The 26,860-nt window shown below is 39.1% G+C and overlaps 1 protein-coding gene across 1 annotated transcript; it reads right to left on the bottom strand.

Annotated features, from left to right (window-relative positions):
- Positions 1–1,019: 1,019 nt before the first annotated feature.
- doc2a (double C2-like domains, alpha) lies at positions 1,020–24,295 on the bottom strand. The gene is made up of 11 exons (XM_058404284.1): positions 24,149–24,295; positions 19,031–19,356; positions 17,884–17,963; positions 17,533–17,607; positions 16,957–17,066; positions 13,469–13,595; positions 13,276–13,335; positions 3,796–3,980; positions 3,043–3,124; positions 2,469–2,565; positions 1,020–2,201 (listed from the first exon to the last, which is right to left on the bottom strand). Exons 2-11 carry the CDS (start codon positions 19,350–19,352, stop codon positions 2,065–2,067), a joined length of 1,275 nt encoding a protein of 424 aa, XP_058260267.1. The 5' UTR covers positions 19,353–19,356; positions 24,149–24,295; the 3' UTR covers positions 1,020–2,064.
- Positions 24,296–26,860: the final 2,565 nt, after the last annotated feature.

Raw genomic sequence — 26,860 nt, 5'->3', positions numbered from 1 at the left:
CTCATCAGGGTGTTTTGCAAGTCCCACTTAAAAATGTGTACACTTAAAAACCTGAATGTGTCTCCATCTGAAAGTTCATTTTCCTATTCCTACTATTTCAGGAACAACCCTTAACATGCGTTTCTTTTTTTTCTTGTACTCTGACATGTGTTTTTAGATGTACATTTGAATTTGCACTAGGTGGCAGTGCTGTAGAATATATTCAGAGATGAACGAGAAGGGACTCCTAGCACAGAGCTGGTGTGTTAAAATCACTCAAACACAAGTTTTGTGAGCTTTTATGATGTGTAAATGTAGAGTTCAGTCAGACCGGAAGCTAAATCAGACCAAATAGTTTGTGTTCCCTTTTCTTTACTGGGTAAAATTAAGCCAGAAACAGTTCATGACATGATTCTGTACTGCAGGAGTGCACATGGAGTCCAGCATGGTTTAATGATTTCCTGCACTGATTCAATTAACAAGTTCATTATCAGGTTTAGAAGGTGGTTTAGAAGGGAAATTACCAAACTGTGCTGTGAATCAATTTCTCCTGCTCTGGAATTTATGGATTCTATGACCTATTATATACAGTATGATAATGAGCTGATATTGTGAAAACTAGATTCTGTTACTGGTGACCTGTCCAGGGTGCACCCCTGCCTTTCGCCCAATGTGTGCTGGGATAGGCTCCAGCAGATCCCTGTGACCCTAATTAGGAATAAAGCGGGTATACAGAATGGATGGATGGATGGATGGATGGATAGATTCTGTTATGTGTTTCTTCATTAAAAAAAAGCCTTTGATGTGCAGAAGAAGCATGAGTGATTTCTCATAATCTATCCTAATCTCAGTGATTGCTGTGTTTTATAAACATACTGTATGAAGGAGTTTTGCTAGAACAGCGTCTGACATAAATAGACACACTGATGGAAATAAGCACAATAATGTTCAGTTGATTGCCGCGGAAAGTCCGTAAATGAGTCAGTGCAACTTGGTACTCTTTAGAGATGCAGAGAAATGAAGCGCAGCCTTAGAGCAATGCATTCATTTGTATTTCCAAATTCCAAATTACATAAACACCTCATACAAATGTAGTAATCACAAATCCTCAGAAGTACAACATTCAATAAATACCCAAATTAGACAGTAATATAAACTCACACTCACACCTTCGGGCATGCAAACCAGACCAATGCACACCACACATAAACAAATCAATCCAAACCTTTAGAAATGATTCGATGTGAATATCAGAGCATGTCTGGAAAAAAAAATCCATATAAATTACATTAGCAAATGGGACTTCAAAATTACAAGAATTACAGCCCTGGAAAAACATTGCTGGGGCATGCTTTATAATGCTGTAAACATTTCCTCATGCTACAAAACAGATGGTTGGTTGTGTTTATATGAGAGCGCCAGTATTTACAAGGGATCTGAAAGAAAGGACGAAAGAAAGGCTAATTTAGGACTCCAGTTTGTATTTTTTAATTAGTTGTGAGATGGTCTATGAGTAACAGTCCTGATGTCCAATTGATACATTCAGTGTCCAAAAAACATTAGTGAGAAACGTTACCCTTGATAAACGTCCAGTGTAAATTGAGAAGATATTAATTTCACTGCAGGCACCTTGCTTGTTTCCCTACAGGCTGTTAATGTAGTGCATGTCTCTCCTGGGTACACGCTATCAAAGTGTTGACTGTAAAACACATTTTCTACTATAACCAATTAGAAGGATATGCTACATGGGATTCAGAGAGGATTAAAGATTTGCTTTGTTGTTACAAAATGTGTATAAAACATGCAGCAATGATAAGGAGAGACTGACAGGTAAGGTCCAGCAAGTAACATGGAATCAAAAGGCAACAACTGACAGTCCACCCCTAAACTCTTCTGGTAACGAGCAAGGTGTGTTCAAGTAATACAGTATTTGTGCCGGTCATGAATATCAATCATGCATTGACTATGTATATGATGAGCACATACAGCATATAGTGCGCAAAGTCTGAAGTGCTCGAGTGCACTCTGAGTGTTCATCTTGAACTCCATGCAGCATTAGGTTATCACTGACGTCCTGTGAGATCCTCACTCCTGGCAGGAGCTCTGAGGGAGTTCATTGGTCAGGACATGCCATCGCTCCACCCTCTGTCCCTTATTCCTCAGACAGTCCATCCAATGGCGTAGAGCATCTCCTTGCGAGTGACAGCTCAGACACACTCCACCTGCCAGCACACAGAGTGATTTTTATTAGAGTGAATATGCACGGTTTGTCGCCATGTGCCTTTAGTCACGACAGATATCAAGGCAATTCCACATTTGAAATGGATGTTCTTATTTTCAGTAATGGAGGCTCGCTGTGTTATAATCACATGGGGGGGACGAAACACAGCAGGAAATGGTGTGGATTCAGGATTAACATTTGAATAACCAGCACAGTGGCGTGTCTTAGCAGATCAATATCATATGCACCAGACTGTCTTTGTTCTCACCTATAAAATCATTGGATCGACCCAGGTCATAGTCCCATACAGTGACCTCCAGTGTCTTACTGACCAGTTCTGTCAGAGAGATCTCATAAAAGAACTCCTGTGGGGAAAAAGCAAGAGGAAAAAAAAAAAGAGATGAAATCCTGGTATAAACAACACGGTCGGAATTCAGTGGCAGCATGCTGTGGAATCAGTGTTTTGCCGGTGGCTTTTGGTGTCACTGAGCGCCCTTGTACAGGCCTGCAGCCTCTGCTCACTTGACAAGATCGCAAATGGATGCTGAGAGTACTAGCTCAACATTACACAATGTTGAAGTCTAGTGTTGGGGTCTACTGCAAGAAGAGAAAGTGCCATTCAGGCTGCCTGATGATCCTCAGCGCCCACACACACACACACACACACACATACACACACACACATCAAGCAAATGGTGATAGGCAGACAGCGTGAGTGAATTAAAAAGAAATGGCAGACGAGTCTAGATTTTCTAGAGGTTACTATTTTTAGAGGTTATAATGGGGATACATGCACATGCATACACATAAATAATCCGCAACATATAGCATAAGGTCGGTACCTCATTAAATTCCGGGTTAAGGGTCTTTTTAATCACAGCTGTTTTATGTTTTGATTTCTTTTGGACATCAGGCTTCAGGTATCTGTATCAGTAAAAAAAAAAAGAGAGAGAGAATGATGGAGATAAACATAGGTGCAAACCAAGGCAGAGAGAAACAGAAGGACAGTTGCACCTCACTAATACATACACACACACATACAGGCACACAAATATCGATTGAAGCACACATAGCTATTTGTTTTTCTGCTTTTCCGGCTGTGTCCCACTGGCTTCCATAAAAATTTGATTTGCTTTATTCACCGCTGTTAACTCTCAGCCCCTTCCCCCAAACAACACAGCCACATACACACATTCTCACAATCCCTGTCACGATCAAAGGCAAGATTCTTGTGTGTTGTGTGTGTGTGTGAGTGTGCATGTGTGTGTTGGAAGAGAGACAGAGATAAAATGACATGGACATGTGTGGGTGGGAGGTTTGCTGATTCTCTTGCCATTTTGCCCGAGGAAGGTGTATTTATTTTGAAACATGATGTGGGAGAGAAATAGAGCGATTAGAAATATATAAAGGAAACATGCCTACATGAGCTACATGGGCAATTAAGAATCACCTAAAAACTGCTTTTAATGGTTCTTAAAATCTTTTGACATTAGCTGAAATATCTGAGCTGAGCTGCTTCGTAAAATGGAATACAGATAATATTAAATTATCTACCCACACCAGACATGTCACACACCAGCACACTGTCCTCTCACGTTTTGACATAGGGATCGGAGAATCCGTTGACATCCATAGCGGCGAGGTGAGCACAGCGCTGGACACCGACGTACAGACCTCCCCGCCGGGCCTCTTTGTCTCCCTCTACAGACGGAGGCAGAAACTGGAGGGACAGTAACAGACGACCTCTTTCCTCCAGACTGTGCAACTGCTCATGCTCCCACTGGAAAGAAAGTAAAAGGAGGGGGAAAGCAGAGAGGATGCACTTGAGAGGTAAGAGATACAGAGTGTTGAAAGACAAAAGGCCACCACATAATCACCCGTGCCAGCAGTGACGCAGCAGGAGCCTGAGAATAATTAGCTATAAAATAAAATCCTGACCCAGCAAGGACACCCATGGAGCAAATTAATATATGAAATTAAATCGAATTAATATTATTTCCAGAATTCATGCAACTTATCTTGCCACATGGTCTTACGAAATTTGGGGAGTTCAGTAAGCCATGAAACCAGAGGTGCCTGATGACGAGCTCTATAAGCAATTAAATCATTTTGTGTAATAGACCTATGGAGGTGGTGCATGGTGGCTTAGCACATTTGCCTCACACCTCCAGGGTTGGAGGATCAATTTCCACCTCTGCCCTGTGTGCACAGAGTTTGTTCTCCCTGTGCTTTAGGGGTTTCCTCCGGTACGCCATCTCTAAATTGTTGGCGTATTATCCAGGGTGTCCCTAGTCTTCTGAACGGAGTCCCCTGGAATAGGATCCAGGTTCCCATTGACACTTTGTAAATAAGCTGTAATGATGGATTGGTGCAATAAACCAGCCATCGTATGTGCATTCATAGGATTTCAGCTCAATCATAAGAAGTCAATGTATCAAATATAGTTTAATTTGTATAGTAAAACAACAGGACTGATCTAGTAATAATAATAATAATAATAATAATAATAATAAAAAGAAGAAGAAGTCTGAAACAAAATAAAAAGGTAAACAAAAAAGAAATTAATTTATTAATTAATTAATTTAACATGTATTTAACACTATCATGTGACTCTGTGGGTATTTTATGTAAATGTGATACAAACAGGAAGCAGACTGATTCTAATTTTAAATCACAAAATGCTACTTCGAATGAAATGGATTAAATAGCATCCAGAGAAGTCTTTGTACAAGTATTCCAGGATATTGAAGCATTTTCCTTATGTATTGCCAGGGTGCCCATTCAACACTGCTCTTCAACACTGCAGTCTAATGGCTTATCCATCTTCAGACACACACCGATAGCTGTAGCCTTATCCACCTATCTATCTACCATGTCTAATAAGTGCGAAGTCACAGCAGGTGATGAATTGGTGTAATTCTTGCTAGTTTTTTTCCTCTTTTATTCCCGTACTGTATAGTGTACAGTCAGTGGCTGAATGAGGGAACAAGAGGTTTGAGATTTGGAAGTTTCAAGATCTAAATTTCAAAAATGCAAGACGTAAAAATTATCTATCTATCTATCTATCTATCTATCTATCTATCTATCTATCTATCTATCTATCTATCTATCTATCTATCTATCTATCTATCTATCTACCTATCTATCTATCTATCTATCTATTTACATATTTATTTATTTTTTATTTATTTATTTATGGGGCGGGGGTTCAAGAACATTCAAAAAAATAACAGCTATAGTATCATAGTACACTCTAACAAGTGCTGTGATGAGGCCAGAAAGTTGACTGCAATGTTTAATTAGGATTATTTATGTCACATATGAGACACAAATACACTGGAATCCGGATTGATTTTCTCTAGCAAGAGCCTAATAAATGCTGTGGGAATAAATGCCTTATTAAAGTGATTGATAGACTGAAGTTCAGGGCAAGAGACTTATCTGGAAAAGTTTGAGTGCTTCAAGTAAGTGCAAAGGTGGACTTGGTCATTTAAACTTGTAGGAGCCACGCTTCTTTTTCAGATAAGAGCTCTCAGCCTTTACAATTAATGCAGATATGCACTTGCATTGGTGAGATGGGAGATATTTAATACTGTATAACACTGTTTATAATGAAGATTATTTACTTTGCAGTTGATACTGTGGTCGCTGATTAAGATCCTTGTGAAATATGATTTCTGTTCAATCTTAAATTAATCTTCTAGGCCTCAGTTCATTCTGAATACCTCGAAATCCTTTCTGACTTGATACAGCGACAAGTAGTGTTTTTCCAGACAACCTTGAATTTGTGCTACAGTTTTAGTTTTCAGTTCTGCATCAGTGCTATACAATCTCTTAATTTTATTGGCATCATAGGAAGAGAATGTGTGTAAACAGTACTCATAAAGAACACAGCGGTCAGCCTTGAGCCTTGAGGCAGATGCTTGTCCTTCTTACAGGCTTAGTTTTGAAACAAGAAGTGACGATAGCAAAGAGGATGTTAGATGTTACAATGTTGTCTTGATGTGTGCTTCAGGTTCCCATGACGAAATCTGATATATGAAGGGCTGAAAGTTAAAAGGAATTAAGCAACATCATAAACTCATGTATTTGATTTTGGTGCTATTCATAAATTGCTCGGTGCCTAATATACACGGATCCAGTAAACGGGGCAGGGGAAAATCAACTGAATTCCTTTCCCCACACACACCACCCCTGCCATATATCTAAGTAATCGATTTTACTAAAAGCATCATACCAAGACTGTGTGAGAAATAGGAAATTAAAGGCATTATCTTCAAAAAGCTGACCAGCAGCCAGAGATTTATTGGATACAACTCATACATTCAGCACAGCACTAAAACAGGCTTCATAGCATTAATATCCTTAACATAACAGAAATCTACAGTTCACCAGCCTGCAGATTACAATCAGGATTCTTCGGGAGCATCTAAAACAAGGAGAATATATTAACAAGGAGAACTGTCGCTGAATTCTCAGGAGGTTTTCAGTCTATAATTATACTTTGAAAGCACTCCAAAATGTAACAAAAGAGAGCTTTTGCTGGTAAACTATGACATTATGGCAACGGGCAGGTGATAGCTCAAGTGCTTAGGGTGTTGTTAATCGGAAGGTCAGGGTTCAAGGTGCCACTGCTGGGCCCCTGAGCAAGGCCCTTAATCCTTTCTTCTCCAGGGACACTATCATAGCTGCCCCTGTGTTCTGACAACCTCCGAAGCTTGGATATGCAAAGAAAAGTATTCCATTATGCTATAATGTATGTGGCAATAATAAAGGCTTCTAATTCAGCATGACGATGACTTGATCAAATTATGAAAATAAGATTATGATTAGCATTAGATGTTCTCCTTGTGCTCTGATATTAACTGAGGTTGCAGCAATATGTCTCATTACATGAGATAGCAGTTTGGCAATAACACTGCACGACGATTCTGCATAAGATCCTGCTTTCCAGTTTCAATAGATCTGGAAAAAAATGGTCATGTCTGCCCTGTTGATGTTAATATGGATGTCTCCTGAATTTCTTGCACTTGACCTGTCATTAAACAGCCGTAAATGTTTTCCTCTGCACTGTTAACAATTTCATTTAGGCTACAAACATCTAAATTCAGCATTTAGCACCTTCACGCCAGTTAAATTGAACTAAATGGATTGTTGATTTGAATGTGGATGTGACCATTGATCTCTGCAAACTGTAATTTAGAACAACGTAATGCTTTTATACACACACACACACACACACATGCATGATTAAAGCTTGACCAATCTCTATTCAGAAGCCCATTTGTACACAGAGTTTAAAACCTCTGGGTTCTCCTTAATTAGCCCTGCGTTTAAGAGAGGGACTGATCCAACAAATGAAAGGGGGAGGAGGGGTGAGGAGGTGGGGACATTTGAGTGATACTGCATAGTAGGGGGTTTTCTAGCACACATTCCCAGCCCTGCCATTTCTCTTTGCAATGATTTTGACACTAGAGCTTTCTTTCGAAGAAAGTCAGTGGCACAGCTGTCGATAGAGAAAACTGGGAGTTAAAGACATGGCTTGGCAAGGTTTTATCTCGAGGCTGTCTTTTTCACCCTGTTCCTGTCTTGTTATTTTGGCGTCGCTTTACAAATCTGTCATCGGCTCTGTGCACACAAGGTCCAAGGAGAGGGACAAACAGAGAGAGAGAGAGAGAGAGAGAGAGAGAGAGAGAGAATTATAGTGACAGAGACAAAGCTGGAGAATGAATAATTCTAACATCCCCCACAACACTCACTGGTTCTCTCTGACTTGTTGAATCTCATTATTTCTCCCTTTTAGTCATTTTGTCACACGATGATTTGTTTAATTATAGACAGCAGGTCTTAGCAGACGACATAGTTGATGTTGACTTCACCCATCTCTCACTCATAACATCCACTGCAGTCCAACATCCCTGTTAGACCTTTCATATGTCTCTCTCTGTGTCTGTGTGTGTGTGTGTGTGTGTGTGTGTGTGTGTGTTTGTCTGTGTTTGTGTGTGGTGTGTGTGGTGTGTGTGGGAACTAGTCTCTGCCAGACCTGTCTAGAAGCTTCGTTAATGTTTCAGTCTGGGGACAGACACAAATAGCTAGGCATATAATGAGATACACCTTTTATATAAATAAAAAAAACAAATATCACACATTCACACAGCCAGGAGTCAGCTCAAAACATTCTAATGATGAATGGAGAAATTAAATATCTTTAATGTATAATATAATATCAGAATTTTTCTGTAACATTGTGGCAAATTCCTTACATGTTTTCACAGCCCTTTGCACACAATTTTTGCTGAAAAATGAAATGTGAATGATTTTTTCACCCAGTCCAAATGTAATTGGTCACCTAAGATATCTTTGATTTCTGACCATAAAGCTGAACAACTAACTGAACATTGTTAATCAAGCTACATAATCAAAATCCATCCTTTCATCTTCAGTATCCTCTTTATACTAGTCAGGGTCACCTGGTCCTGGAGCAGGATCCCACTGGACACAAGGCACCATGTGCTCACACACTGACAAGCTCTTGTCCACCTCGGGGCAATTTATATTAGACAATCCACCTACTGGCATGTTTTCCAGAGGTGAATGGAAACCGGAGAACCCAGAAGACACCCACAGAGACACGGTGAAAACATGGCCACAGATAGAACTCAAAGCTCAAAATGAATTCATCTCCAAACAGTAACCCAAACTTAGGAGTGATCCCAGAAACCTGGAGCTATGAGGTGGTAATATTACCCCTGAGACTGATATTTAGGGTTGTGTAACACTATACTCACACGTACAATGACTTGCAATTACCTATCGATCGGAGACCATGCGTTTTCAGTGGCAACCTTGTGCAACATGAGCGACAGATGTGGGCGCATCCAGTGACGCAAGAAAGTTGAGAAAAGCTTAACTATGGAGACACTTGCTGCAGCAACTACCAATGGGAGTGTAACAGTAGCATGCACGTTATCTGTGATAAACAGCACACACTGCTTCTCCTTCATCTCGTATGATATGATGCAGATTTTTAAAAAATGGTGAATTTTTGGTGAATGGTTAACTCCAAACCTCCCTTCAGAATGCTTCGTTTTAGCAGCAAGCAAACTGATTTGGAATGCCACCCACTGATAAACGTTATTACCATGGCAACCAGTAGTAGAAACACCTACTGGTGACTATGGCTTACTGAGATAAAATCGCTGTAGGTGTGAATGATGCTTAAATCTCTGACTGAAATAAGAAAGAATGTATGCATCTATGATGTTATGCATGTATGAGAAAAATAAGTTGCAATCACAACAAAGCAACTTTTGTCATCTTGATAAATAACTGCTTTTCTGGACTATATAACTGATTAATAGTTGGGAAAGCTCTCTATTTTAGCCTGCTCTGTCTCTCTCTCCCCACCTATTCTGAGTATATTTACAGCATTTTCACAGATGCACTTATATTTATCTCATTTTAAACAACTGAGGGTTAAGGGCCTTGCTCAAGGGCCCAGTAGTGGCACCTTGGGGGTGCTGGGATTCCAACTCACAAACGTTCCAATCACTAGTCCAACACCTTATTCCTACTCAATACACCACCAACTCTTCGGGGCAGTGGTGGCCCAAGAGGTTAAGCCTCTGTGTTGTTGATTGAAACATTAGGGTTCAAGCCCCAGCACTGCCAAGCTTTGACCCCTAAGTTGGGATATTTAAAGAAATAATTTGACTGTGCTATAATGTATGTGCGATAAATAAAGATTTCTTCTTATCCACTGAGCTCCCACTTACTGTTATTCAAGATGGCCAGCTCCATAACGCTACAGTTTAAGCTAAACAGTGAAGGTCTCTTTATATTTGTAGATTAAATTAAGTTGAACGTTAAACCACATCAGCACCTCTTTGTGGTTCGAGGCAGATATTTACAGAAAAGTGAGATATACTTCCATTACTTATTCATTTCTTTATCCTTGTACATAGTATTCAAAGCTAAATAGGCAACCGTCTGATCACCTAGCATGTGATGTGATGGTCAAGAAATCTCGAATAAAAACACTCATATTTTTTATTATTATATAGTATTTTATAGAACACACCTGATCATACTTCTATGTTATTTCTGAGTATCCCATTCCAGATTTATTCCTGGTCTGCTCTGATAATATCCTTTACTCTTCTGGGAAGTCTTTCTGCTAGTTTTTGGAGCTGGTTTGTAAGGATTTCCCCATCCAGCCACAAGGACATTAGTCAAAGTGAAGAGAATATAATGTAATGCTACAGAATATAAAGACATCTTATCTTATGTAAGTATGTGTTTCCAATGCTGTAGCAACAGTTTGGGGAAGAACTGCATATGGATGTGATGGTCAAACTTTTGGCCATTTATTAAATTCATTAAACTTTTGCAAACAAAATCAGGGTTTTTAATTTCACACCATTACTATGGCTTCTGACTAAATAAGTATCTCATTAGATGTGTCAAGATATATTGTGACTTTTTGCACAAGACTAATGACCTTCAATTCGCTAATGATAATGAGGAGGTGTAACGAGCTGGTAAACAGGTGTGAGGAAACACACACACACACACATACACACACACATGCAATGAAAGACATATCTTTCATATTCAGATGTATGTGATTAGCACACAGATGGCACAGGATCAGTCATCAGTCCCTATCAGTGCGTGTATCAGGAGCCAAATCAAGATTTTTAAATAAATACCAACACAGCTCTGTTATGATTTTCTCCTGTGGCTATGTGAAACATCCTCCTACTGCTGCCTCGCCTCCAAGTCTGCTCTCCTTTCCGTCTTCTTTTCTGTGTTTTCAGTCAAGTTTGCTGTCTCTAATTACTTAACTCTGCCAATTTTCTCTGCCATTCTCTGTCTCCTCTTTACACACTCATTCCACCTCTCACTCTCCCTCTGTGTTACTCTCACTTGTTTTCTTCATCCTCGGGGTGGTGTAACTTTTGTTCTTGTCACGTCCATTTTTCACCATCTTTGGGAGTGAGGTGTCCACTGGTGAACTTTCTATCTTGTTTGTTTGTTTCTGCCTGCAATCCAACACCCATTCTCTCTGTCTTCCTCTCTGTCTCTGACCCGCCTCTCTGTCTCACTCTCTGTCTGTCTCTCTGCCTCACTCTCTCTACCTGCCTGTCTGTCTACCCCCTTTTTCTGTTTGTCTATATTTCTCTGTCTCTCTCTCTCTCTCTCTCTCTCTCTAAGACGACATGAACAGAAATGTTACCATTACAATTCTAAACTGCAAAAAATTACAGGTAAGAGAGAAATAGCAGGCCCTCGACTTTTCGTAACTGAAAGCATTTTTACATTTTTGATCATTTTCATAGCTCCTGACTTTAATTTTCATAAATTGTTGGGGGAATCTATATGTTCTTTTGACCACTCTTCAGAAATTCACTTAAATACTGTAGCAAATATTGTGATAAAAAAAAGTCCTCTTTCTGACTCTGACTCTGAGAGGACAGCCGTTCCTCTGTTTTTCCCTCATTTTTCCCTCTGATCCCTCTGCGGTCTTTGATGTTGTTGTCATTCTGTCCATCTGCTGTAATTTCAAATCTTCGAGCAAGGTCGTAAGGGGTTCCTCTTATCAGCAGTGTTTTTCATTTTATTAGAGACACAGAAACAAGGAAATTATGTTAGCTATCACTCCTCTCTTACTCTCATATTGCTGCGTCTCTGTTGTTCATCCCGATGTGCTTCAAGGAACAATCCTGGGACTTGCCCTTTAATTTTGGATTTTGGTGCCATCCCTTTATCATTATCATCATCCTCATTATCCTAGTCTGCCACTAGATGTTACATCTCTTTCACCAAGCAGCCTACAATACCTCCTCATTGATTTACAAGCTGAGTAGTAAAGCGAAAACTAATACTGATAGAAAATCAGTGCATTCAGTGCGTGGCAGAGAGAGCTCAGATTTCTTTCAGAGCTGGAAGGTAATAGACCAGCCCTGAAAATTGTTTCATGAGTGTTCATGTTTCCTATGGAGACGTAGAGGTGGGACGAAAGAATGACACATCATCCTTTTTTCATAATGCTAATGGTAGATTCAGCGTTGTGTAACATCCATGAGACAAGCAATCGCTTACGTTACAGCAGTTGTGAATAGTCATCCCCTCACCAACCTTTATATTTCTCTCTAGTGAAGAGCCAAAGACAGCCAAATAATGGAATTTTGTTTTGGAGTGCCCAGGTTCAAGCTCAAATTGCTTTGTCATATCACAATCCTAATGGCTCATATGTTCGTAGAAAAGTTCCAAAATATCAAACATGATTATTTATTTCCACACAAATGTTTCTAGCTGCAAAGTAAATGGTGATATCAAACCCATTTCCATTTCAGTGTACTGGTAAAAAAAAGGTTAATAAGACAAAGAGTACAATTAGTCATATTGCTGAGGTACAAGAAAACACAAACTCCTCTGTCCTGAAGATTTTCCCGTATCAGTAATTAAAATAAACTAGGCTTAACCATGTTGGATTGAATGCTTTGGGTGCTGAATCAAATTGCACTGGACCAATAATAAACTGTAGTATATTGAATCTTAACTTGTTTTACTGCACAGTTTGTGTAGCAGATCATATACTACATCTTAAGATTATACTACTAGCATATTGTTTTGTCTGAAACAGAGAGAGATTCACATCCCTTAATATTTCTCTTAACAGAATTATGTGTATTAAAGTTTTTAATCACCCGGTTCATTGAATTGTCTAGGAACTGCTTTTTCTTTTAGTTACGTGTTTGACTTCCAAAGTACTTCAGGGAATGAGGTGGTGAGTAATGGATTTTATTCTTCTGATCGCATATTAAAGTGTACACAGCGTTCTTATTCTAAGTGCTAATTCACTTTGATCCCAATGTGAACACACTGTAGAGCGATGATGAATGCATTAAATATGCTGGCAGTAATTAGTTTATTTAAGCCTGAGATGTATTCAAGCTCTAAAATGTCAATGCTGGAAACAGATGGATTTAATGATAGTGAGAGAGAGAGAGAGAGAGAGAGAGAGAGAGAGAGAGCAAAATGGGATAAAGGGTGAAAGAAGTTTTGAGTACCTCTCTGAGATAACAGGAAATCCCTCGCAGTGCTGCTCCCATTGCTGTTGGAGAGGGAAGCTGAAGGTAGAAAGAGGTTAGAAGTTAGAAACACTCCTTGAAATGTCTGTCACACCAAGAGTAGTTTCAAAATGCCTAAACTGTGTATGTGATCTTGTGTGTGTGTGTGTGTGTGTGTGTGTACTGTGCTTACAGGGGGTGGATGCTCTAAGCAGGTGTAGAAGCGTTTTGTCTGGTCTGGTTTCACACGCCTCAGAGCCACCCGCGATTCACCAATAAATTCGTTATGAGTCAGCTTGTCTTCATCACACACTGATAACCTGAGAAAGATTACGAGAGACAAAGGACCAGAGAAAATGAGGGGGAAGAGAGATAGTACACGTATGAGTCTTAAATAAAGAAGAGGTGGGCAGAGCTTATTTTTATGTAAAAGAAGTTGCCAAACGGTAGAGAAGTGAGAGATTAGCAGAACAGAGAGAGCCAAAAATAAGGTCTGGGGGAATTGCTCCTGACAGAAATGTATATTTATGACTGGGATTAGAATGATATTCGCAGCGTTGACAGCTTTTTTATTTAAAATCCTGCCCCCATGCACTCGCACCTCTCGTTCAAAGGAGTGTGTGCACGAGTGGAGCTCAGACTCAGGCTTGGCTCTTCAGTCTCAGAGATAAACAGCTATAAGCGTCTTTGCTTTGTGCCCTTTTCTACCTTTCACACCACCCTTTTTTTTTTTTTTTTTTATAAAAGGAAACCGGAAAAAGGAAAAGACCGAAATGGAAAACATTCCCAGCCTTCCAGACGCAGATGTGAGATTTGCGCATATGGGTAATTTTTCACAGAGTAAACCCGAGTCTATTGTAAATTAAAGTTTATTGAAATATTATTTGACAGGTTTTTAGTTATCTGGGAGAGGTTACAGAACCATCCCTCTGACTCACTTTCTGTGAGATGCAGCATGAACATAACTTCTGGTCTTCATGCTGAAAAATTCATTGGAAAACATTACACCTTTCTGCTTTTTTTTTAACTGATGTGGCACTGTAAAGGGATGAAGGGTTCTCATTAGAAAACAGCCAAACACATTTAAATCCAATCACAGGTCACCATTGGGGGGTTTAACATCCAAACACATTTAAATCCAATCACAGGTCACCATTGGGGGGTTTAGCAGGTGACCTGTGATTGTTATTGAACTTGTTTAGCTTTCTAATTGGATCCTACAAGAGTCTAGTAGTTTCTAAATTCTTCTGTAATATTTGCATCTGTAAAGATAATGCTCTGTATGAAAACAGCAAACAACATGCACAGTATAACAGAATAGCACTGTAAATAATAATAATCTGCAGTTCAAATAATTGAATTGAATTATATTGGATAATCCAGTAAATACTGCATCTATAATTCCCATTAGGAAGTTAAACAATATTTTGAGAGGCTTTTTAAAATGAATGAATCGTGCTGCACATTACTGAAGAAAGATTTTACAATCCCGAGCAATCTCGTTTATTAGTTCATAAATTAATTCTAGCAAGTAGCTTATCCCACTGGGTTTTGTGTTATTTCTGTGAGACACAGGGCTGTCTGAAAGGGTGGACAATAAGGGCGGGCACGCTGACTATGCATCATCTAAAATTATTGCGAGAGATGTGTGAGGTGCATGTGAAATTGACGTTGAGATAAAATTACGCACGGAAAAAAAAAATACAAAAGAGCTAGGGAGAACTCTTAATGAAATGATTTTTGGAATGAATCGTTTCATATCGTTGTCATTTATAGATAATGTTACACAGAGTGCACTTTGTCAGACGGCGTATAAAACAATGATGGGCATTGCAGCAGAGCAGAGACTATGATGAATGGAGAAGGATGAGTGTGTGTGTTCAATGAAGGGAGGAATATTTTGTGGCAGCTCGAAAGAAACTTTGGCAGAGCGTATGTGAGAAAATTGTGCTAATAGAGAATAAGTTGTTTTTAGAAAGCAACAAAATATATGTAATCACCTGCTGCTTTGCTCTGTATAATGCAGATTTTGTTTATATTTGCTATTTTAATAGTATTTGTCTTTTAAGGGCTTAACTATTACGTTTCCTGGAAATAAGAAGAAACATTTGTCCTGTCAAGGGTATTTAATCCTGTACACACCTATTCCTTTACATTCTCAGATCTAAATATGTGTGATCCTTTTACATTTTTTCCTCACTTTGGTCACCAGATATTCCCACCCACTGGCCAGCCCTAAAAACTGAAGAGCATGCAGCAGATCTATCATTTCTTACCTAAGAGCCAGTATTTTGCATTAGCAGCAGCTTCTTCACAGGACAGAAGAAGAAGTCTTTATTATTGCCAAACATACAATACAGCACAGCAGACTTTGTTTCGTCGCATATCCCAGCTTTTTGGAAGTTGGGGTCTGAGCGCAGGGGCAGCTGTGATATACTGGCCTTGGAGCAGAGAGGATTAAAGGCCTTGCTCATGGATCCAGCAACAGGGGCAGTTTAGTGATGCTGGGGCTTGAATCCCAACCTTCCAATCAATAACCCAGAGCCACTTAACAGCTTGAACCACCACTGAACCACCCCTTTTTCTTCCAAGTGTGGCAGTGTGTCAAAAATAACTATCTGCCCTCTTACACATAAATGAGCAGATTCTCATGGATTGTGTCGAATTGTGTGACTGTGATTGACAGATTGTGAGAAAAGAGAGAGTATGACATCAATGACACCCATACAGCATGGTCAACTTTGTTCTCTTGCTGCTGGATTGTCGGGATTTGTCGGCACTCAGGAGCCTGAACCTGTTACTTTTTATAATTACAACAAAACTTATTTATCACTCATTTATTACTTATTAAGGTTCCATGTTTACCCTGTGGCCCTGCTATGCTGTCTTGTTATTGATATCTATATTGACATTTATATCTCTAATTCTGAGCAGAAGCTTCATTTCAGCAGGCATACAGCAGATCAGTAATAAAGCGCACTTAATGCCTCGCTCTGCGTAACTGTGCAGGACTCAGACAGGTAATCAGTGATATTGAAATGCTTCTTATATATTTAAATCCCTTAAAAAAAACTCTCTGTGCTCCACATAATCACCTGAGCAGTGTAATTTTTAGGCTATTAGAGATTTTTGAGACTTGTGTTATTCTTGTCAAGACATTTATAACTGCCAAACATTGATTTATTTGAGCTATAGGCTGTAACGTTTTACAGTTCCTTCTTCATATAGGTTTACACTCCTACGTGAATTAAGAATGAGAATCTAAAGAATGCGTATCGTTTGTTTCTTTTGTTCTTGCGCCTTAAAAGCACAGGAAATAGTAATGTTAAATATAGCGAGTTATGTCTGCACTGTCACAAGCAAACAACTAGAGAAAAACAGTATCTTCTGAGATTTAAGCGGCAGACACATGCACAAACACAGACACCTACCATAAACACTGAGAAGTGCACAGCATCTGAGAAAAGGCTGGAAATATTGCTGTAACAGAGATGTGCCCAGGGAAGGTTGTGTGGGCGACTGGCATACAAGTATTCGTGGCAGAAAAGACAGAACCTGAAGGATTTTTAGAACTGACTTCTATAGGCTGCTCAATTCATGAACCCACACACACCCACATTCCCCACACGCACACACACACACACACACACACACACACACACACACACACACAGACACTACCTCAGGGTCTTTCTGTGCATGTCTTCTTCCGTGATTCCAATGTATGTTAGAGTCTCATTCCAGACAGGATTTAGAGAATTCCGTACAGTTTTGGTTTTCAACTTATTGGCCTGGTGAGAGACAGTGAAGAGGCTAATTTGGTCATTCAAATACAAAGACTGAAAATACAGTCGAGAAAACTGAAAAGACATTTGAATGGATAAAAAGAAAATGAAGATTGATTTGACGATTTCTGCATAAACACTGAGTTAAAAAAAGGTAAAAATTAAAAGTTGCTGTATTCAGGACAACAATCCAAAAACTCCATAATAATAATAATAATAATAATAATAATAATAATAATAATAATAATAATAATAATAATAATAATAATAATAAAACAGAACATTAAAAATAATAAAATAATTAAAAATAATAATAATATTATAGTATTAATATTAAGTATACCTCCTTAGTGTTGTGTAAAAAGCACACAATGTTTTGTACTCTGGTATGTATGGAGGAAATATACATAAGAAACTTATGAATAATAAATGGAGTGATTCAGTGCCTGTACTGTGCTTTACTTTGACCCACCTTACTCGCTCCAGGCAGGAGATGAATCTTAACATATGGATCTGCTAGACCGTTGAAATCCATAGGCTTCAAACCCTAGACGAAGAAAGGATGAGAATTATAGCTTCTCACAGGCATGTTCTCACAAAAGTGACTTAAAAATGGTTATGAATGTTTTTAATAATAAGTATATCTAAGTATGTATCAAAAATAGATGAGCAATAAAAATCTTAAAAGCACAGAGACATATTGGCATTGAACTAGTTCTGCAAAATGATTAGGACTATAAGATGTCTCTTATGATGTAGGTTAAGCATTAAATAAATAATAAAAATAAATAAATAATAATAAAACAGTGGGAAAAGTACAGACCTTAGCTCTGAGGATGGTGCAGTGAAGGGAGCTGGTTGCTCTCTCATACCGCAGTTCAAACTCTAATGTCCCAAGAGCCGCTATACCGTAATGGAAAAATGATCGTATTATCATGCACACAGATGGATTAAACTATTCACAGTGCAATTTGTCAAGCTACAACAGTCAGTTTTATGTACCTCTGGATTAACATCCTCATCATTCATCCACTTTTATTACAATAAATACCAAGGCCATAAGAGGCAAAGCTAACATTCTGTTTTCAACGATAAACCAATTTATATGTTTACTAGACATAGGAGTATATTATAATATAATAAGAAGTGTGTAAATAAGATACATTTGGGATTTTAAAATACATTTCATACTTATTATATACGTATATATATATATATATATATATATATATATATATATATATATATATATATATATATACATATATATATATATGTGTGTGAAAATGCCATGTTTGGCATGTTTATACAATTAATTTAGTGCCAATTAAAATGCACCGTTACACACTGTGTTTATGTAATATGATTAAGCTGGATCTTGTTGAATATGTGTAACAAATGTGTGGGAAATACTCAGTGCAACCCAAATAGCATCACACCTGCACCTACATACAATCCAGTTATGTATTTATCTGGTTTCTGGTTCCTATGATTATGACTCATAGACTGCAACCACCCATGAAACAAAACAGACCTAACAGAATGCAGTAATGCACACTGCAATGCACACTGTATCAGATCTCGTATCCTTTTAAAAAAGGATAGAAAAAGTCAAACCAATGTGGGTGAAAAATCATTGACGTTGTCCTGCAATATTAATGCCACATTGGTTTGACTTTTTGCTTCCTTTCTTTCTAAAGGACGTGAGACCTGATACACTGTGCTTTCATTCTAGGCATTTCAGCTTACTGCACTTAGAGGATATCATCTACTAAACCGATCCACTGTGGTCACACTTTGACCCCACTGCATTAGAGCACTTTACACTTTCTAGCATAAACAACACTCTTACAATAAGACTAGGCAATGCTGGAGTTTTCTATATATTCCATTTTTCATCATTGCCATGTACAGAGGTTATGTGTGTGAGATAACTAGGGCTAGAAGTAATGGATAGCATTAGAGCTTACTGCAGTCATCGCTGTCAGAGCTGTTGATATCCACTGATGTGTCCACACTACTGGACAATGACAGTGTTCCACCACCTCCCCTGGCCCCGGCCTGCAGAGGGGAGAGGAGTGTGCTGCTGCTCCCTGCTCCAGAAGCCCCGAGCCCAGGGCTGAGGGTCACTGGAGAAGCAGTAGGGTGTGTTGAGATCGGCTCTCCAGTCGGGGACAGTCTGGGAAAGTAGGCAGAGATCTGTCTGATTGGTCGGATCGGGCCCGGGCAGACGTCTATGGCCATGTGTTCCTGTATGGAGATGGTGAGTTTCTTTCCTTTACGCACCGTCATAGAGCTGATTGGATAAGAGAGACAGAAAATAAGGACAAGTAAGGGTGGATTTACTTCCCATATTCAATTAATTTAATACTAATTCTAATATTAGTCTGACTCTTACTACTACTGCTGCGACTGTTGCTGCTATTAATAACTCTACTTCTATTACTATTACTACTACTATTAATACTATTTCTATTACTCCTGTTGCTATTAATATCTCTGCTTCTACTACTACTAATAATAATACCTCTTCTACCACTGCTGCTACTACTATGCTAACTATTACTACTGCTACTTCTACTACTACTACTACTAATAATAATAATAATAATAATAATAATAATAATAATAATAATTTGTTTTTTATGTAGCAGCTTCCTCATTCTCAAGACACATCACATAACCTTTTATTATATAAAACAAACGCTTTATTGTGTTATTATTGCGAAAAGTTGTGTATTTATTATGTGCCGCTTTCAAGACATGAAATATCACTAAATAATTAGATGTTTGACCTGCGTTGTCCAAAATGCCAGCGTGAGTCAGTACCTTATTGCCATAACCCGCAATTCAGTTGAAAATCTTCAACCTGTGCTACAAACCCGGACGTGAGCTGCACACCAAAGCAGGCAGCCAATATCTCAGTAATTAAGGTTTGCTCGGGCTAATCTTTTTGTTTTGTACCTTCACTGCAACCAGAGAAAATGGATCAGCACTGAATGTATTTGGAGCTATTGCTTATGGCATTTAGTGAGCCAGAAAAAGGTAAGAATAAGACATGGATATTGAGTGGGAAAGTATTTTTAGAGACAGAAAGTGAGAGAGAGAGAGAGAGAGAGAGAGAGAGAGAGAGAGAGAGAAAGAGAGAGGGGTTTAGACTTCAACCAACATATCTTATTTCTAGCAAGCACAGGGGAAAAAAAGTGAGGCTCACTGGGGGGATTTATCCAGCTATTAAAATCCTACTTTAGGGAGGAAGGAAAAAAGAACCAAAGCCTTTATTTTATTAACTGTCACCGTCACAGTCTTCCAGAAAAGGTTTGATTTCCAGGAAAGTCAAGATGGGGGGAAAAAAACAGCTTACCAGCATGACTAGCATAGCAAATATTGCTTTCTAACAAGCAAGTGTTATTCTGGTTTATACTGTAAACAGGTGACAGGCGAAAAGGAATAAAAAAAGAGAAAAAGACATGAAGCTTGTTTAACACTGCACACTACCTCACATACAGTTGAGCCACTCTGAGCCAGATTAGACCCAACTAGCCCTAGGTATACACACACACACATACACACAGTCAATCCATCCAGTCTGTCAAATCAGCATCCTCACTTTGACAGGTGTCTCATCTGGTGGCTGTGACATACAGCTCATCATTATAACAAAAAGAGTTAGTAGAGGCTCTGACAGCTAATGAGATCATGACATGTGCATGCTAACAAAATGAACAATTAGCACAGGATTATTATGCTGTTACGTGTCAGGTATCACATGTCCTCGTCGACACTATACAACTACACAATAACGTAATGTAATCTTTCTCAACGCACTGAACTCATTTTTCACTTTCAGTGGGAGTTTTGTTTTGTTTTCATGATAATGGACTGTAATGGAACGGAACAACAAAAAAAAGCAAATCCTTGTCAATCCTGTTTCAAAATTTTTTAATGCATTTTTTGGAAATCTAGCTGCCATATTATATTGTAATAGTTTTCTGTACTGCTGTCGTGATCTTGATTGACAATATGATGATTTCTCAAGAGAACGGCGGGCTATAACACAAAGCAAACTCAATTGTTATGAATATGGGGGTTTCGAAAAAACTGGGATTTTTACGAGTTAGAAACGGAATCATTTAATATTAAAGGAGCGGTTTGTAATATCTACAGCATGTTTCTGCCTCCGAGGCAAATCAACAGCTGCAATGAATATATTGATATCTTTTCCATGTCCTCTTCACCGCACTATGTTTTTATCCTCCATCCTTCTTTAAAACTATGTTTACCTCAGGTATGACATTTTATGGAATAATTGCAGAGTTCTGGGTCTGACAAATATCATTTCTGTGTCATAAACATATAATCAGAAGCCTGACTTTAATTAAATAAAATAAAAAAAATACATAAATACATAAAATAAATAAACAAACAAACAAACAATAAATAAATAAATAAATACATAAATTAAATAAATAAATAAGTATATTTATTTGTTAATAATTGTGAATCACATTGTTTCTAAGGTAGCTTAAAAAAATGTCATGATCTAGATGGAAACTTCTAAAGAAGTTTACATCCACACATTTTAAACCGCACCTTTAATTCATATTTACAAAACTTTATACTACAGAACTGCTGCATTCTCAAATCTGAAACAGCAAAAAATCTGTTGCTGATTCATTCACAGGACTATATTATGGACAGTTTACATAATCCATCTCATTAAAAATATATATTCATTCGCAAAGAAAAGCAAATAATCATTGGTATGGTGCAGATTTCGGTTTTAGGACGTTATTGAATATTTATGGAAGGAGTCTCCAGTGTTTGCATTATTTAACATTCAGCAAGTTTTCCTCCATGGGACGATGTTGAGGGCAGAGGTCTCTCCAGTTTCTCAGTAGCATGACAAGGTGCGTTCTTTTGTTGTTGTTGTTGTTGTTGTTTTCTTAACTTGAATGGGAATGACAGAAATTAACCTATAACATGACTATAAATGATCATCTTTGGCAGGTTGCTATGGTAGAAGAGAAACAGTTTAGCAAAAAAAATAATCCTGCCGTAGATTAAGTCCTGTTGTTTGCTTATATGCGAAAATCGAAGCTGCCGCCTAACTACATGATAAACAGGACAATTTTAGAAAAGAAGCTAATATACATCATCAGGTGTAGCTTTAAGAAAAGTCTCTTAATACAACAGCTTGTGAAAACAAGACCTCTTAACCATCCAAAAAAGCATAGAAGGATCTTTATTTCTAAAGGAACACACAGTAGAAAGGGACACACATTGTGCATTCACACACACACACTCACTCACTCAAGCATGCACACACACACACACACACACATACTTACTCATGCACTCACGCACACACACTCTGCAGCCGAGTGAGCTAGTGTGTGTGAACTGACTGCAGTAACCCTTCTGCTGTTTGGGATTGGAGCTGTCAGCACCACTGCTCTCTAGCTGCTAGCTCTGCCATATCAGTGTGCATGTGTGTGTTTGTGTGGGTCTGTGTTTGTGTGTGTGTTTGTGGGGCTAATTGAATGAGAGTCAGTGTAGCTGCAAGTGGATCACAGCAAGTGGTGAAATAGGACATTGGAGGGTTGTTGCTGAGCATTAGAGTAAGAGAGATGGAGGAAGAAAAGTGTGTGTGTGTGAGAGAGAGAGAGAGAGACAGTAGGTGGTCAGCAGTGTTCATTATGGTTGTTGGCAGTGCAGGGGAATCTAGCTGTATTAGGAAGCACTCCGAATGCCTGTGTGGTTTGAGCAGCACGTCTAAGCTTGCCAAAACTTGCAAAAAAGGTTGACAATCACATCCATCCAACTGTGATTCCAAGCAAATACATCATCCTGAACTGCACTGACACTGCAGTGGAATCCATAGAAGATGGCTTCAATTTTCATTTAATCAAGTAATTCAGGTTCAGACTGAATTATTCTCGCATGCAATGCTCAGAGTTCTGTGTCTCTGAGAGTGAGACTGATCACATCTGTCTCTAGTCAGTCCTGCTGTCCAACACATTCAAATCTGGATAAAGCACCTGGTGGAATTTGTGCCATTCAAAATGGATCGTAAGTGCAGAAATGCTTAATGATGAATCCATGTTGTCAGCTTTCCAGCCACTTCTGAAGTAATCGTCTCTAATGAAAAAATCAGTTCATCCCAGATGGATTAGTGATCCTGCGAAGATCCATTCCTGTGTTTGACTTATCCTCTGACCTATCCTGTCATATTTACTCTATAATTTGCCTATAATATTGATTCTCCAGGTCATATCTGCTCGTGTATTTAGATCTTTTCAGCCCCCCCCCCCCATTTCTTCTCAGCATGCTGCTTTAAAATAATATCACTACTCTTTTTCTTTCTAACACTCTCATTTCTGTACAATCCCCCTATGATACTCTGTCATCTTTCTTCCTGTCAGCCTTACTTCTCTTTATCTTTTGCGAGCGGCTCACTTGGCTCTGATGAAAAGCAGAAAGCCAGCAACAGGGAGAGAAAAAAAAAGAGCAAGAGGGAGTGAGACGCACTAAAGTGTAACAGAAACTCATTTCAGTAGAAGCTACAGATTGCAGCACAGGCTTGGATTAGCAGAGCAGCAAAATCATAAAGGCATATTAACTACTCAATACGAAGAGTTCTCAATTAACACCAAGCTTAGAGCATTAAAGCCGGCATAACATTCTTTACCGGTCCATTTACTTGCACTGTAGTTACTGAAGCATACTGAAAATCAATATGGGCAATGTGAATAACTGAATACGAACCTGAGTTCAAAGAGTTAACACCATGCATACATTTGTACATTAATACTTAACGTGTGTACGCTAAGGAGGACGTGTATAAAAAGACAGTGTCTACAGAGAAAGTCTACTGGAACAAACCTAAAGCATAAAGCTAACAAGGAGTTAATATTTATGACGTCTCTAATAAGTGCTAAATACATAGAGGAAGACATAAAAAAAAGAAAAACAAATAGAGGAGATGATGAAGGAATGATGGACCGAATGAAAACATACACTTTACACAAAGACAAGTGCAGGAAGTTTTCAGAGAAAGGACTAATTAGAGGAATTCCTTTTCTTACCTCCGATTGCGTGCATATAATAGAGTCCCTCATAAACAAGTGGATTCCAAAGCTTACAGGTCTGCACTAACAGGTGGTGTGAGAGAATGAGAAAGAGAGCCTGAGAGACAGAGAGAGAGAGAAACGAGGAGGAGGAGGAGGAGGAGGAGAAGGAGGGGAGAGAAGAGACAGAGCGATGGAGAGAGTGCAGAAGAGGCAGAGATGGAGAAGCGTGAGTGTTTATCAGACAGTAAATAATCTGTATAAGTGTCGAAAGAGGTAGAACAGGAGAGCAGAGGTTGTGTATCAGTGGAGGATGATGATCGATGATGGTGAGAGAAGAATTGAGAAGTTCAGTTGTGACAAAATACTGAGTGAGAACATGTACAAGTCTGTACTGCATGGAAGGGAGAATTTCATTTCTGCACCTTTGCTACTAATTCCTAGTCCCCTGTACGCTCGTTTTCTGCTGTCTTCCCTTATATATCCCCCTCCTCCACTTCCACACATTCCCTCGTGCTTTTCCTGGGCACTTTAATTCACTGGCAATCTTCCAATATCCTTTTGCAGTGCATGTATTCATCTGTTGTGTCAACCTCAGTGAATATCTGTGTGCAAATTAAGATTCCTTACAGCTTCCCGCTGCCTCTGCTTATGACTGCATTATAACGGCACACTTATGAGTTTATCCCTGCTCCAGGAAACGTGCAGCAGCAGGATAGCGTGTGAGCGGCGACTTTATGCTGTGCCACAAAAACACGTGCCAGCAGCAGCATCTGTCTTTCTCTCTATATAATTTGCTCTAATGATGCCTAATGATACACGGGTGAAGACACGGATTCAGGATAATCCGTTTCTAAACCTCCCTCCGTTTCAGTTTCCTATCCTTCTCTGTTTTTCTCTCTCTGTCTTTTTCCTTTCTCTCAGTGGTCAGTGACATGGTGGTAAGTAACGTGCCCCAGAGTGAGCACTCTCTCTGGTGCATGCAGTTTGCAACACGTCTCATTTATCTGTCCCTGTCCTCTTGTGTCCACTTCGAATTGTCACTTCTCGGTTCTTCCAGTTTTCTCCTGATGGATTGTTATCTCTTATTTCTCAGGCATGGTTGACTGGCTGGCTGTGTGGACACACATGCTCTTGTCCAACATTTCCTTCTCTCTTTCATCTCCTTGTCTTCTTGTCATCTGGCTTCTCATGCTGAGCTCCAGGCCTCCCGGTGGAATACGTTGGCTATTTATTAAAAGTCCTGCACCACCTTATCATGTCAAATCGGCTCACTGAACAGACGTAATGAAAGTAAACAATGATATCCCCTTGTCCTGAAGGCTAAACAAACCCAAGCTCGGGGTGTCATATCCAGTGGCCTCAGAACTGCTTGGCAAATCAAGCAGCAGCATGATACGGATCAGAGCTACGCTACCAATCAGCTGGGGTGTTAACTGCATCACATTAATTAGCATTTGTTCATTTAGCACACTCTGGGTGCATGTCAAAAAGGTCACGCGTATCTCCATACCCTTGAGATGCAGAGACATTTGATTGAAGAGGAGATGCGGGTGGGTATTTCTCCACTGCGTGTGTCACTCTTCTTTGCTATTGACCAGGCTGAATTGAGCTTTTATTGCGCCTTAAATACTTCATAGCACACTGCGGATATTGCAGAGATAAATATCGCAGGCATTCGTTCAGCGAATTAAAAAAAGAGAGAGAATTAAAAGCACATCACTTGATTAAAGCTTAAATCTCTGCTACTGAAGTTTTTAAAAAGCCACAGAGGCAATAAATTATTTTCAATTGGTCTTGAATCTGGTTGATTGTAAGCTCTTAGGTTGTGAGAAGCGGTCTATCTGTCTAACTTCTGTTATTAAAGCCAGCTTTTTCCGAACACTTTCCAAACTTTTCACAGCGTCCAAACTTTTAGCCCAGCACACCTGTTCAGATCATTACCACTGAGTCCAAATGGTTTCGAGGAGCCAAACTAAAGGAATCCATGCTGCGTCTGGTACATGTGTGAAGCCCTCTGCAGCAGACGGTGTTGGGGTTTTATTATTAAAGCCAGCATTGCTATGTATTATTAAAGCCAGCATTGTGCAATTTCTATTTGCCAGACTTTCACATTGCTGCCAAAAGTACTGGAATTCATCCAAGCACACCTGTTTTGATCATTTGATATTATTCCTTAATGGTTTAAATCATCAGAAATAATCCAGAAAAGAAAAAAAAAAGTTGCATTGTAGCTAATCCATTCAAATTCAGATTAGTCTATTTTGCCAAGAACCATCCAAATAGACCCAAGCCCACTTAAGTCTGAATCTAACAGAAAAACAACACAAAACCAAAATACAACCATTCAAACATCTCTCATTATTCTGATTCAGATCAAAATCCAGTGCTGTGAAGGCATCGAACACACATTGAATTTGTTTCTCTCCACCACATTTTGACATCATTGGATATACTGGATTGCAATAGAGAGGATTCATGGAAAGTTGTATAGAGAAATATCATTTGAGTGACAGTGACACTATTGTAAACACTCCCCTGGACTCCAGCATGGCTTTTATCAGGTTGAAGTGAGCAGGATGCGTATCGATTGTTCTGACACCCTCAGAGAGAGGAGAAAAAAAAGGTAAATGTCTGAAATTCTGTGGAAAAAGTGACTGTTTGTCAGGGACGAAGCAAGACAGAAAGAGAAAGCAAAAGGAGGAAGGTGCTAGGCACGAACATGAACGT

Source organism: Hemibagrus wyckioides, linkage group LG02, assembly GCF_019097595.1.
Source record: "Hemibagrus wyckioides isolate EC202008001 linkage group LG02, SWU_Hwy_1.0, whole genome shotgun sequence".
NCBI classification, from domain to species: domain Eukaryota; kingdom Metazoa; phylum Chordata; class Actinopteri; order Siluriformes; family Bagridae; genus Hemibagrus; species Hemibagrus wyckioides.
Note: the sequence above shows the minus strand (reverse complement) of the source record. Positions and strands in the feature narration are given on the sequence as shown.